The 13,400-nt window shown below is 44.8% G+C and overlaps 1 protein-coding gene and 1 non-coding gene across 2 annotated transcripts in view; both read left to right on the top strand.

Annotated features, from left to right (window-relative positions):
- Positions 1–12,345, top strand: part of HGD (homogentisate 1,2-dioxygenase) — a 44,554-nt gene extending 32,209 nt beyond the window's left edge. The window contains exons 11-14 of the mRNA XM_066347390.1: positions 1,091–1,195; positions 3,464–3,590; positions 8,024–8,205; positions 11,977–12,345. Coding sequence (XP_066203487.1) covers positions 1,091–1,195; positions 3,464–3,590; positions 8,024–8,205; positions 11,977–12,126 — 564 coding nt within the window. The 3' untranslated portion in view covers positions 12,127–12,345. The remainder of the gene's footprint in view (positions 1–1,090; positions 1,196–3,463; positions 3,591–8,023; positions 8,206–11,976) is intronic.
- Positions 11,514–11,589, top strand: TRNAT-GGU (transfer RNA threonine (anticodon GGU)). Its single transcript has one exon. It is a non-coding gene; the product is annotated as a tRNA-Thr (tRNA).
- Positions 12,346–13,400: the final 1,055 nt, after the last annotated feature.

Below are 13,400 nucleotides of genomic sequence, written 5' to 3'. Positions count from 1 at the left end.
TCCACAATCTCAGCTTGTGTTGGGCAGCCCAGTGCATGCAGGAGCCAGTTCATACTGGCTTGGCTTCTTTCCCAGCTTTGGGCTTAGTGCCAGCACATCGGTAGCTCAAAAATCATCATGGTGAGAGTATTTATGCCCCAGAAATCAGAAATGCTATTAATCAGAGTTGTTGTTGTTGTTGTTGCTTTGTTTCCAGATTGCTGGTTGTAAAATATTAACCAGCACCTTACCGGCAGCCCCTTCTTCGTGTTTTCAGCTCTTGCTGGATTTCTGTAATGTTTTCTTCCCATATCCCACAGGCCTAGGAATGGCAATGTCCTCTCACTATTCCTAGGCTCAGATACCACACCACCCACCTCTAGTCAGTACACTTAACACCAGTCACACCTGTCAGTAGTCCCTCCAGGAAAGTCTAGAACCTTCTGAGTTGGATACTGTTTCCAGCATAGACCCATATCTGCTGTGGGGCAACCTTCCTACAATAGAACACTGATCTACAACAGAACACTTATCTCCCACCCAGGGCCACTCAAGAAGCATCACCTTAGGATTGCTCTGAAATCCCGAGTCCTTGGGGCTGGAATTCTTAGAGACCTTCTGGCCCTCCTGCGCTCTCCACCGGGCACTGTGTCTGCTGGAAGCTCCTCTAGGCAGCAATCACCTGGAGAACAGTCACAGCCAACACCTGCCCTTCGCACAAGGAAACGCAGCGGGCGGCCCAGATGGTCTGAGAATTGCCGGCATCCACAGATGCTCACAGTTGTGCTAAAAATCGTTGAAAAAAAAAATCGTTGAAAAGCACTGCTTGGAGAATGTGCTGTGCTTCTGCTGCCGCACATGTGATCAGGGGCAGCTGCAGCTCATGAACCAAAAAAATAGGGTTCGTGGCTGAACAAGGGATAGTTCGAGGATGTAGGAAGCACCCACAGAATGATTCAGGGTTATACTTCTCCCAAAGAATGCTATGATTAAATTAGGAGAACAAAAACAATCCAAAAAGAGCGTGATGCGAAGTACAGCCTGGGATCACAGCTACAAAAGCACTAGGTGCTTAGATCACCCTTTTCTGCTTTTTCTTTTTTGCAACCAGAATGTCTCCCCATTCAATGTCGTGGCCTGGCATGGGAACTACACTCCCTACAAGTACAACTTGGAGAACTTCATGGTCATCAATGCAGTGGCTTTTGACCATGCAGTAAGTCTGGGCCCCGGAGGGCCTCTGGAGAGGGGGGCTTTTTGGTTTACAATAGACCCCTAAGATTCGCAGGTTTAACATTTTCAGTGTCACCCTTGGAAGCCATAAATATAGTCATCTGTCATTGTGCTGACAAGAATTTGAATGATCTGCAGCAAGGCTTTGGTAGAAGAGTAAATAACATAGCTAGTGAGGAAGCCAGGCCAGACACATTCACCCATGAACACAGCTCCATTCTCTACGTAAAAGTAGTCACAGCAGATGGCTAAAAACTTATTTACCTCGTGAAAAGGGCTCTTGCCACATACTTCAGTGCCTCTACTTCTGGCTGTTTCTAGCAGTAATGGAGCAGACAGCTCTCTTATAAAGTTACTCACAGTGCTCAGTGCTTGAGTTTAAACCAAAGAAATTCTAGAGTATGAACTTGGTCATATTTTTCACTCAATTAAGGATCCACAAATAGGTCCCTGGTCTACAGTGCAGGCCCCAGAGGCCCCACATTCTTGATAAAGTGCTAGCTCTGGGGTCCTGGGGGACAGTTCATTTTGTAGCCAAGTTCATAATAGATTAACTTAACCCACAAGCTAGAGGGATAATTAGAGCAGAAAGCAGAGAACCAAGGACAGAAAGATTATTCTTAGCCAGTTCAGCCTATCCCTTGGGGACAAAACCACCTTTCTGAAGAGCAGCAACTCCGAAAAATACCAAAGAAAAGAAAATGAAACATCATGCCCAGAACAGCATGAAAAAGGATCCTGAGACACTGACAGAGCTTTCTTTGGCCTCACTACATTTTCTTTAGCAGTTTCAGATCATTTTCCATGATAGATGAGTGTTAACTCGCACAGCAATAGGGTTGGTTTTTATACTTGAATTTACCTGGGTTCCATCTCCTCTGTAGTTCTGCAGCTGCTGCTGCTGCAGTTACTCTTCCAAAATTCAGATCTGATCATTCTACCACAGCGTTAGCAAACCTTTGCTGGCTGGCTCCCTGTGGTTTATTAACTGGCTCAGGGTTAATTAACTCTGAGCTCTGAAGTGTGGTATTGGATGCTCTTCACCTTCTAGTCATGGACTTGTTCTCCAGTACCACCTCTTACTCCTTTCCCTTCTGCTAGTGCACCCTCCGCGTTAGCTTTCTTGCCTCTTAATAAAACCTGTGTGCATTTTGATGTCTTTCCTGTTTTCTGTGCTTAAAGTACCTTTTCCTTTCTTCCCCTCCTTCCTTCTTTCTTTCCTTCCTTCCTTCTTTCCTTCCTTCCTTCCTTCCTTCCTTCCTTCCTTCCTTCCTTCCTTCCTTCCTTCATTCCTTCCCTCCTCCTTCTCTCTCTTTCTCTTTCTCCTTTTAGTCTTCAGTACCTATCTCAAATGTCACCTCCTCTATGAAGCCTTCCCTGATCCTCTCCGGTAAAGACAGGCACTCCTTTCTTTGTACTCTCTTGAATTTCTATTGATAAAGCTAGATTGCCCTTGGCACCTTGCTGTGAGTAGTTGTTCATGCACCTATTTTATTACTCCTGTAGTCCACCTACCACACCCCTCCACCAGAAATGCTAAAGGGGTAGGGAATAGTTCTCAATCATCTTTGAATTCAGACCACAGCATGGCATTTAAAAGCAAACTGATAATTGATTCCAAATAAATTCAACCTCAGTCTTTCCACTAATGGACTGTAAAGTTCATTTAAAATCATAACAGTTCCCCTACCTGCTCCCCTCTAAACTACCACCACCCAACTAGTGATGTATGTGGTGTGTTTTAAATTTCAGAATCAAACAAGGGTCAGAAAGCAAGAAGAATACCATATGGGATCTGTGGTCCCCCCAAAGAGAAGCAGATCCTACATTTGTGCCAAAGCTTGGATATTGTATTTCTATCGCCACCTTACTCTGAGCGTCCTCTCTGCCAAGAGCTCCCCGCAGCACAGCTCGGCTCTGGTCACCTGAGGGAGGTGGGAGGCAGGCAGGCTCAGCTGGTTCTCAGGCCCACAGGGTAGTACTTACATGAAATAGACTCAGCAGGGTGGAAAAGCCTCTCGGAATCCTCTTAACTGGTGTGAACTCATTTTGGGTCAAGCACAGCAAGGGGGGAAGTGAGATGAGTGATTACTGAGCCTCAGTGACAGGCCCAGACTTCTGAACCTGACCCATGTGGTTTGATCAGTATTAGAGTGTCACTCAACAACCCCTTCCTGTGTGGGGAACATGTGGGTCACTGTCCGGTCACCTCCCTTCCCTCGTGTGTCAGCCTCTCCCTGTGCTTTCACAGGACCCGTCCATTTTCACAGTATTGACTGCCAAGTCTCTCCGCCCTGGAGTGGCCATCGCTGACTTTGTCATCTTCCCACCTCGATGGGGGGTTGCTGATAAGACCTTCAGACCTCCCTATTACCACAGTAAGTCTCCCCTTTGCCAGGCCACATTTGAGAACCAAAGAGACAGCAAAGCAGTGAGCGGTGCCCATTGGGAATACTGCCGGAGGCGTTTCTGGACGCCCTGCCCCCCCCGAGGCCCAGGTGCTGCTCCCCAGACTGACTGTTAGCTGCTTAAATAGCACAACTTCCCCATGGGATGGCAGTGGTGTGTCGACTCTGAGAGGGAAACATTAGTAATGCCTAGGCCCAGTTCCTCTGGCTCTGAAGAGAGGGAAACGGGCTGATAAAGTGTGAAGCAAGACATTGCTTTCTGTTTCAGGTGCTCCTTTTGTTTCATTTGTTGTTTGGGAAAACCAAACTACCTAGGTCTGGTTAAGAACCAGTCAAATGTGACTTCTCCAGTTATCCCGGCAGGGTAGAGCAGACTGCAGCTCGCAGTAGGGGGTGGACCGTATTCTGGAAGCAGGTTCTGCAAAGCATTCATTGCCTAAAACAGAACTTATGAATTTATCATTTTTGTTTTACTAATATTATTTTATTACTAACAGCTAACAATTATTGCCTGATTTCTATGGCTCTGTTATAAGTTTTTTAAAAGTATTAACTCTTTCAGTCCTCATAACAGTTGTCAGAGATGGGTAGTATCATTATCCCCTTTATTTTTTCAGAGGATGGGACTGAGACAAGAAGAATTAGGTACTTGCTCGAGGCCTCACATCTAGTTAAGTGGTAGAGTCAGGCTGTCTAATACCAGAGCAGACACTCATGACCACTAACTGATGTGCCTAGCACAGTGCTCGTGCATGATAAGCATCTAATAAATATTTAATTAGTTACCTAATAGTGAATGCATCACCAAGAATGAGGTTGTACTTAACAAGGTTGGCATTTTTAATTGTGACGTAGCTTAGCTGTAAACCCAACCCAAAGGTTGATGTATAATTTCACTTCCTGGAGAGTGTATTTTTGTTCATAGAGTTCTGGAAAATCTCTGAGCAGCAACATTCTAAAAAACAAACCCCTTACCTTAGTTAACCGCAGTACCAGCTTCCAAGATGCCAGGGCGCCACACGATAGAAAGGTGCTCTGAATGAGCAACTGAGGCATTTGCAGAGGTCTTTAGGATGGAAGAAGGCCACTTCATGGTCACATTCCAGCACCTTTCCAGGTGACATCATTACGATTGGGAAGAGGATACAATTAATTACTACTACAAAGACACAAGATGCTTTGTGAATAACATTGTAACAAACTGTCCTTTTTGAAGAATGTTAAGCACACCACAGGTCTTAACTGTTCTCCTGAAAATTAGTTCTCTAGAGCAGTGCTCCCCAACCTCTTTTGGGTCACGGACCGGTTTAATGTCAGAAAATATTTCCACGGACTGGCCTTTAGGGTGGGACGGATAAATGTATCACATGATCAAGACAAGGGTCAAGAGTGAGTCTTAGATGATGTAACAGAGGGAATCTGGTCATTTTTAAAAAATAAAACATTGTTCAGACTTAAATATAAATAAAACGGAAATAATGTAAGTTATTTATTCTTTCTCTGTGGACTGGTACCAAATGGCCCACGGACCAGTACCGGTCCGCGGCCTGAGGGTTGGGGACCACTGCTCTAGAGGACCTATTGTCAAGGAGAGAGAACTGCTCTGGCTTAGCGCCTTTACCACACATCTAGTCCTTGATCATTCTCTAATTTGCATAGTTCTTGTATTGGGGTTGCTGTATGTGCCTCAGGTAATTGCTCTCAAAGTTAGCACATTGTCCAAGTCACCTGGAGGGCTTATTAAAGCACAGATTCCTGGGCCCACCCTCAGATTTCTGCTTTAGTAAGTCCAGTGTAGGGCCCAACAATTTGCCTTTATAATAAGTTCCCACATGAAGCCAAAGCTACTATTCCAGGGACCAATGTTTAAGAACATTGGGGGACATGAAAACTACTTAGAATGCTTTTTTTGTTTTTCAATTTTTGTTCCCAGGGCCCACACTCAGAGAGTTTAATTAGTTGGTTTTGAGTGGAACCTCAATCTGTATTTTGCTTAAGCAAGTCAAGAGAGTCCTATGAAGGTGGTATAGAGACCCAGTGTTGAGAAATGGTAGCCTGGGGCTGTCTCCTTCCCAGGGAGGGAAGGACAGAGCTGTCTGAGTTGGACATGTCTGCTACTATGCCAAGCTCTCAACCCACTCCTTGATTTTGGTTTGTAGTTCAGACTGCCTGAAACAAATGGCCTTGTGAAATGTTTCTCATAATTTTATTAAAAGTCTTGCAAGTCAATCAGGCCTAGGATAGATAGATTTCAAGAAAGATATAGTTGCCTCAAGTTGGCTGGAAAAACAACAGACTCTAAATCTGAAATTACTTTTTAAAATTTTTGTTTGTTTATTGATTTCAGTGAGAGAGGAAGGGAGAGAGAGAGAGGGAGAGACGGGAACATCAAGCTGTTCCTGTATGTGCCCTGACTGGGGATTGAACCAGCAATCCGTATGTTTTGGAACGATGCTCTAACCAATCAAGCTAATCAGCCAGGGCTAGAAATTATTTTTTTACTAGAGATATTTAAAATATTATCTGAGCAATAATCAAAATATTTGTTACTTTGATGTGACTTTATAGGGGAAGTGGAGAATTATTTGTGTAGAAACATTGCCTCCAGTCATTTTAATGCACTTTGGTCAACTGGTTTCAACATTAATCAGAAAGGCAAGGTCTACCTCCTACTATCCTTTGAAATGTAGAAAGTCATATAGAAATGTCATAACTACACTCATTGCTACGTAAACTCATATTCAGATCAAAGCTGAATTCTGTCTTGCTCTCTTCTTAAAATTAGGCCATGAGGGTGACCCTGAGGACACATACTGGAGTGAGGAGTGTGACAGCATTTTTAAATCATGAGCAGAACTGCTTTTAAAATTGAGACATTTTATGCCTATAGTCACTTCTTTTTCTCTCTTTCTGCTTCATAGAGAAACAAGTGGAGCTATGACCTGGGTCTTACCTTTTCTTTAGGGGCCTGCAGCAGGGTGGGTATGGCTGCTTAGTCAGTTACAGAAAGATGTTGGCACTTAGATGTAATTCACATGCAAGGAAGAGGGTGGGGTATTTATAATGTCAAATGTTTGGCTTTGCAAGGGTTGCCACTGCCATATCACTCTACTCTCTTCATGTTTTGTACTCTTAGCACTTTCTTGGAACAGACTATGAGTGATTTTAGACAGGCTATTTCTTACTCATCTCCATCAGTACATAGCACAGTGTTCAATTATATATACTGATGAATAGGGGAGGGGGATGAACAGATGCATGGATAGATGGGTAGGTGGGTGAATGAATGAAAAGGCACTTCAATTTACTCAGATGTTATAATTCTTTAACTCTTGCTCTAAATCTGTTGCTGTTCTAATAAAAGCTTTATTTCAATAGAAACATACTTCTAAGAGCGGGAACCTGGTAAATTCTGTCAAATTTTGTGTCACAACTAGGACCAATGTACTTTATGTGAAAGCAAATTTCCATTTCATATGAAAGAACTTTTTAACACTCTGAACTTTGTTTAGTAGAGAGCTTAGGTAGTTTGCAGCTCAGGCAGCTTTTCTGAGTAGAGAGCTTCCATTCAAAGGAGGCATACGGGCAGAGCACAAAAGATAATTTGTCGGGAATGATATAGAAAATTCTTCTGTATTGAGTTGAAGTAAGGATCCCTTCCAATTTTAAAATTTTAGAATTCTATGAAGCTAACGTCAAGGGATATAGAAATAAAAGAATGAATCTAACAGCCATTTTTAAGATTGGAAGAATAAGATGATACCAGATTCAGATACAGAAGATAAGATTTGTTAGAATATGGCATCTATGGACTGGCTTTTGCAGATACTGAGATCCTTTTACACAGATAACTATTTAATAATGGACTTTAAGTCCACCGTCTTTCCATTACATCACTCATACACACACACACACACACACACACACACACACACACACACACCACTTCAGTTTTCTAGCGTGGGAACCAGAAATATGGTGATACATGTATACTCGAGGGGCTGTTTGGAAAGGGGTTCAGATCACAAAAGAAGATAATTTTGATGAGGCTTATAAGCATAAATGATGGAGTACAGCCATTCTTTATTATAATTTACATTCAATTATTATTAAAATTCTTGCCTGGACCCTGATTTTCTTTGATCTGTCCACATTTTTGTCAGGCAGTGGAATACAGGACCTCTGCTAATCCACATGACCAGGAAGTAGAGCTTTGCCTACCGAGAATTTCACACTAATGAATGTTTTGGGGTTGTTCTGTCAATCTGTATTCTTTATTCATCTTATGAAATGTATCAGATTCTCCTATCTTCTTGGTATTCTGCAGAAATAATGTTTGAGGGGTCTTGATGTTTACTGGTCTGCCTTGGGTAATAAAAATAATACTGCCTCAACCTTCCCAGGGAACTGCATGAGTGAATTCATGGGACTCATCAAAGGTCACTATGAGGCAAAGCAAGGTGGATTCCTGCCAGGAGGGGGCAGCCTGCACAGCGCAATGACGCCCCATGGGCCTGATGCTGACTGCTTTGAGAAGGCCAGCAAAGCCAAGCTGGTACCTGAGAGGGTTGCTGATGGCACCATGGTAAGCGAGTTAAGTGGCGGGCCCTGGTGGCCTCTGGGCTCCCCACTCTTGTTGAGAGAAGTATCTATTTTTTTTTCTTTTTGTATTTTTCTGAAGTTGGTAACAGGGAGGCAGTCAGACAGACTCCCGCATGCCCCGACCGGGATCCACCCGGCATGCCTACCAGGGGCCAATGCTCTGCCCATCTGGGGCGTTGCTCTGTTGTGACTAGAGCCATTCTGGCACCTGAGGCAGAGGCCACGAAGCCATCCTCAGTGCCTGGGCCAACTTTGCTCCAGTGGAGCCTCGGCTGCGGGAGGGGAAGAGAGAGACAGAAAGGAAGGAGAGGAGGAGGAGTGGAGAACCAGATGGGCGCTTCTCCTGTGTACCCTGGCTGGGAATAAAACCCGGGACTCCTGCACACCAGGCCGATGCTCTACCACTGAGCCAATGGGTCAGGGCCAGGAGTATCTATTTTTTATCTTTACCAAGTCACAGAGAAGGAGTCTAGAGAGGAGGGTGTGTGCCTATTCCCATGTGCAGGCAGACCCCTCTGTAGATACTAAACTCCTACTATAGTGAGGGTAGAAAGGGACTTGGAATCAAGCCTGGGTTCAAATCCTAGCTCTTAGTTCCTGTGTGACCTTGAATAAGTCACTTAACTTCTGTGCTTCATTTTCCTCATCTGTAGAATGGGTATCCAACCCAGCAAGTGGCTGCAATTTAACCTTACAGACTGTCCAGAACTGGTCAAATGTGAGGGAGTATTATTAGTACTATGGGAAGGGCCCTCCCTTACCTGCACGCAGCCCTGTGTGTATATGCTTTGTCTCAGAGTCATCTCCTGCTTTTTGAAGTCATCCCCTAGGCCCACAGTAGCAGAAGGTGCAGGATGTCATCTTCAGTTGGTTTCTCAGGCCAACGAGGGTCAGGAAGAATGCATCGCTGTAGTCAGGACTGTGACTCTCTGCTGTTCTCTCATTTTCTTTTGCTCTCCTCTGGCATGGGATGAAACTGATGGGATTTAAAACCTGTTTTGTATTCCTCCTGTGTCAGGCCGTAAACATTGAAGCTGAACACAACTGCAGACAGCTGCAGTACTTGATTTTATTTTTGCACTCGTGGGGGTAGAGTTTATGGACCACAAGAAGTAATTTTATGCTACATCATATGCAAATTTGTGTTACATTTTTAAACAAATGCCCTCAATGCCACCTGACTTTAAAATGAATAGCGCAGGCCCGCATAACTCCATGCCCAGTTTACAAACTACCTAAGCAGGGAGCATTATCTGTCCCTCTGTCCAGTGCAGTTTGCTTTCAGTCTCAATCCTGGGCCTAGAGTTGACGGAGCTGGTCTGCAGGGGGAGGCTGAAAAGAGTCCAATCTGCTTGACTTCAGCTCCTTGGACCCTTCAAGGGCCTCTGCGGAGTCTTTGAAGACCCCTGCTTCTCTGTGAAACGTAGTTTGAGAATCTCAGTTAAGCTAGTGCCTCTGAAGGCTCCTGGAGGGGCACAGGCTACTCCAGAGTTGCTGCTCAATAACGTTTGGGATAGTTCGTGTTACCGGAGTGGTGTTCTGCAACAGTGAGGAACAGGGCAGGGCTGTTTTTATGAGAGCAAGACTGTGAGTGAGGTCTAGGGGTTGGAGCCCTAATGACAAACAACTCTCTTATATGAAGAGCTTGAGGGCTGGGAGGCCCTGGGTAGCAAGGAATCCCAGACTACCCAGGAGAGAGGGCCCAACACTTTATCTAGTCCTAACTTTGGGCTTCCTCACCATTTCCCATTATATAATTTGGACGCCGGCATGTCTATAAGCCTCATTCTTATTCCAGTTTGGTATAAATTAACTTCATACAAAACTGTCTTCATAGCTCAGCTGGGGTGGGGTTTTGTTACTCCAGCCAGACAGCAAGGCTCCTAAGAAGCAATCAGCAAAGAGACAACAATAAGAATGGCCATGATAACAAGCCTTCTATCTAAATGGTGTGTCACAACATGGAAGGCACCTCCACATGATCGCAGCTGGTCTACACAGCGAGCCTGTCATGGCAAGTCAGGCAGGGACAATGGTCTCCATCGTTTTGGGCAAAAAGAAGTTCATGTATATTAGATACCAGGCATTAATGTGGGTTCTCTGGATTGTGGCACAAAGAATTTTAATTTCCTTTCACCCATCTGTATTTTTAAATTTTCTAACAATATAAACACATAAGAATTCTAGGATTTTATTTTGGGTTTTTGTTTTTGTTTTTGTTCTTTGCTTTTAAAAGCCACATTGAGTAGGAAAATTAGCAATCAGTGAAGCTGGAATGTCTACAATGCACAGAGCACTTACATAATCTTACTATTCCAGACAAAAACCTCCTGAACACAGCAGGACATCCATTCACTCCCTTCTGGGATGTCATTTCTTCTCTTTTCTTTTTTTCTTTTGTTTTAAATTTTTTTCTTAACTGAGGAGCAAGGAAGCAAAAAGTCAGGCTCCTGCATGTGCCTGACTGGGATCCACCTGGCAAGTCCCCTAAGGAGCGATGCTCTGTCCATCTGGGGCCGTTGCTCCGTTGCTTGGCAACCAAACTATTTTAGCACCTGAGGTGAGGCCATAGAGCCATTCTCAGTGCCCAGGGCCCACTTGCTCCAATTGAGCCATGGCTGCAGGAGGGGAAGAGAGAGAAAGAGAAAGAGAAAGAGAAGCCAGAGGGGGAAGGGTGAGCCAGAAGCAGATGGTCACTTCTCCTATGTGCCCTGACTGGGAATTGAACCTGGGACATACACATGCTGGGATGATGCTCTACCACTGAGCAAACCAGCCAGGGCCTGGATGGGTTTTCTCAATGTGCAACAGCCATTTCTGCCTCCTGCTTCCTTTCTTTTCCTCCTTTCACTTTTCCCAGCTCATCTCTTGATCAGAGTCATGAAAAGAAAGGCTCAAATCCCAGCTCTGCCACTTCTTGCTACCATCACTCTAGACAAGTCATTTCCAGCTGTAAGCCTTAGTTTCCACCTCTTCAAAATGGAGAGTGTGGCATCCCTCACAAAGACATAGCCACAGTAAGTGAGAACCCCCAAGAAGATGAATATTTCTAGGACTGCTCTATCTCTGCCCTTGGATCTAATGCATTTAGCTCTATAATCTTATAAAGACAATGTGAGTCTTTTGTGCCCCATTTCATTTTATAGAATGAACCTTGAGTCTCTGAGATGTTCGGGGTCTTGCATACAGTCTCACTCACTTATAAGTGGCAGGGTCAGAGCCAGAAACCAGGGCCTGGGCCTGCTCTCCTCACCATGCTAGCACACATGATTTCTTATTCAAAGATTCTGGGCCCTGGCCGGTTGGCTCAGTGGTAGAGCGTCGGCCTGGTGTGCGGGAGACCCGGGTTCGATTCCCGGCCAGGGCACATAGGAGAAGCGCCCATTTGCTTCTCCACCCCCTCCTCCTTCCTCTCTGTCTCTCTCTTTCCCTCCCGCAGCCAAGGCTCCATTGGAGCAAAGATGGCCCGGGCGCTGGGGATGGCTCCTTGGCCTCTGCCCCAGGTGCTGGAGTGGCTCTGGTCGCGGCAGAGCGACACCCCGGAGGGGCAGAGCGTCGCCCCTGGTGGGCGTGCCGGGTGGATCCCGGTCGGGCGCATGTGGGAGTCTGACTGTCTCTCCCCGTTTCCAGCTTCAGAAAAATACAAAAAAAAAAAAAAAAAAAAAAGAATCTGCCTACTCCCACCTTGTCTATTGACATCTAATCTGATTTGTTTGTTTTCCCCTCACTTCTTCTTCCTCATCATTTCCTACAGGCATTTATGTTTGAGTCTTCTCTAAGTATGGCCGTCACCAAGTGGGGGCTCAAGACCTCCAGTTGCTTGGATGAGAACTACTACAAGTGCTGGGAGCCTCTCAAGAGCCACTTTACACCCAATTCCAGGAACCCAGCTGGACCTAACTGAGACTGGAGCATTGCTACCATAGTTGAGAATGGGTTTGTTTCCTTTAGAATCTTGTGAGTTCTGGCAGTATTGAGGGGAGGGGCAGGTTAAAATGAGAACTCACTTTTTTATAGTCAGGTGACTGAGGCATTTGTAGAAATTTATTTGGAAATTTCTGTGGCTGTTGGCTTAATTACTCAATAAATACTTGCTATGTTGTGTGGAAGTGGCTATTGGTCATAACCAGCACTTGATAGAACAGACCTGTAGCAGCCAGGACTAAGTCCACGCAATTGGACTGAGACACCTTTGTATATGCTTGGCCTGAGTGCCTTTATCCCAGAAGGACAAGTATAGGGTATCTACCACAGACCACAAGACCAAGTCACAAGGATGAACAAGCCAACATAAGGACCATGAGTTCAGGCTGAAGCTATGGCCAAGGCCCCAGAGTTAGTCCAAGCATAGGGGAGCAAAAGGGCTTGGCAGAGCTTCAAACATCTAGTGTCATCCTTAAACAGATGGGCAGCCAGGGCAGCCAGCTGTCTGATCTTGGTAGTCACATACCAACCAATACAGTGATAATGGACTGGAAAGCCAGCCACTGAGAGTAAGCATCATTCACTGAGGGTACTAACTGCCCTAATTTTCACACTGGAAGCCCTGCATCCCAGAAAACCCCTCAGTCTTCGTCAAACAGGACAGTTGGTCACCCTACTATTCACTCACTTATCAGTCCATTCAGTAACTGTCCTTTGAGTCCTTACTATGTGCCAGCGACAGAGTGACGTGCTGGGGATGAATTATTGAAAAAGAAGAAGTCATCTCTTCCCTTAATGAGCTCACAGTCTGGGGAGATTTGTGCCAAAAAAGATCAAGAGCTCCTGTACTCGGACCACAACCAGACAGATTCTTAATGGCCCCTTCCTTGGGCCAGCATCCTTCCAGAATATGGGGCTGCTGGGACTTTATGTGAGTTGATTAGGTTCTCCTGGAATGAGGAGACAGGCATATCAGAACAGAAAGGAATAGGAGGTCATATTTATTTCTGTCGTTTTAGCACTTTCCCCACTTTGTTGCCATAGTAGCAATTTTGATATTCTGCTACCATATTTTTATTCAACAATATATAGTGAGGGTCAGCCATTGTGTCAGGGCCTGAGAACTAGGGTTGCCAAATAAAATATAACATACCTAGTTAAATTTTAATTTCAAGTAAACCTTGAATAATTGAATATAACCTTTGGACATACTTGTACTAAAAAAGTATTCAGGATTTATCTAAAATTTAACTG

This window comes from Saccopteryx leptura, chromosome 8 (assembly GCF_036850995.1).
Source record: "Saccopteryx leptura isolate mSacLep1 chromosome 8, mSacLep1_pri_phased_curated, whole genome shotgun sequence".
In the NCBI taxonomy this organism is placed as follows: domain Eukaryota; kingdom Metazoa; phylum Chordata; class Mammalia; order Chiroptera; family Emballonuridae; genus Saccopteryx; species Saccopteryx leptura.
The sequence above is the reverse complement of the archived record's forward strand: the minus strand, read 5'-3'. Positions and strand labels throughout refer to the sequence as shown.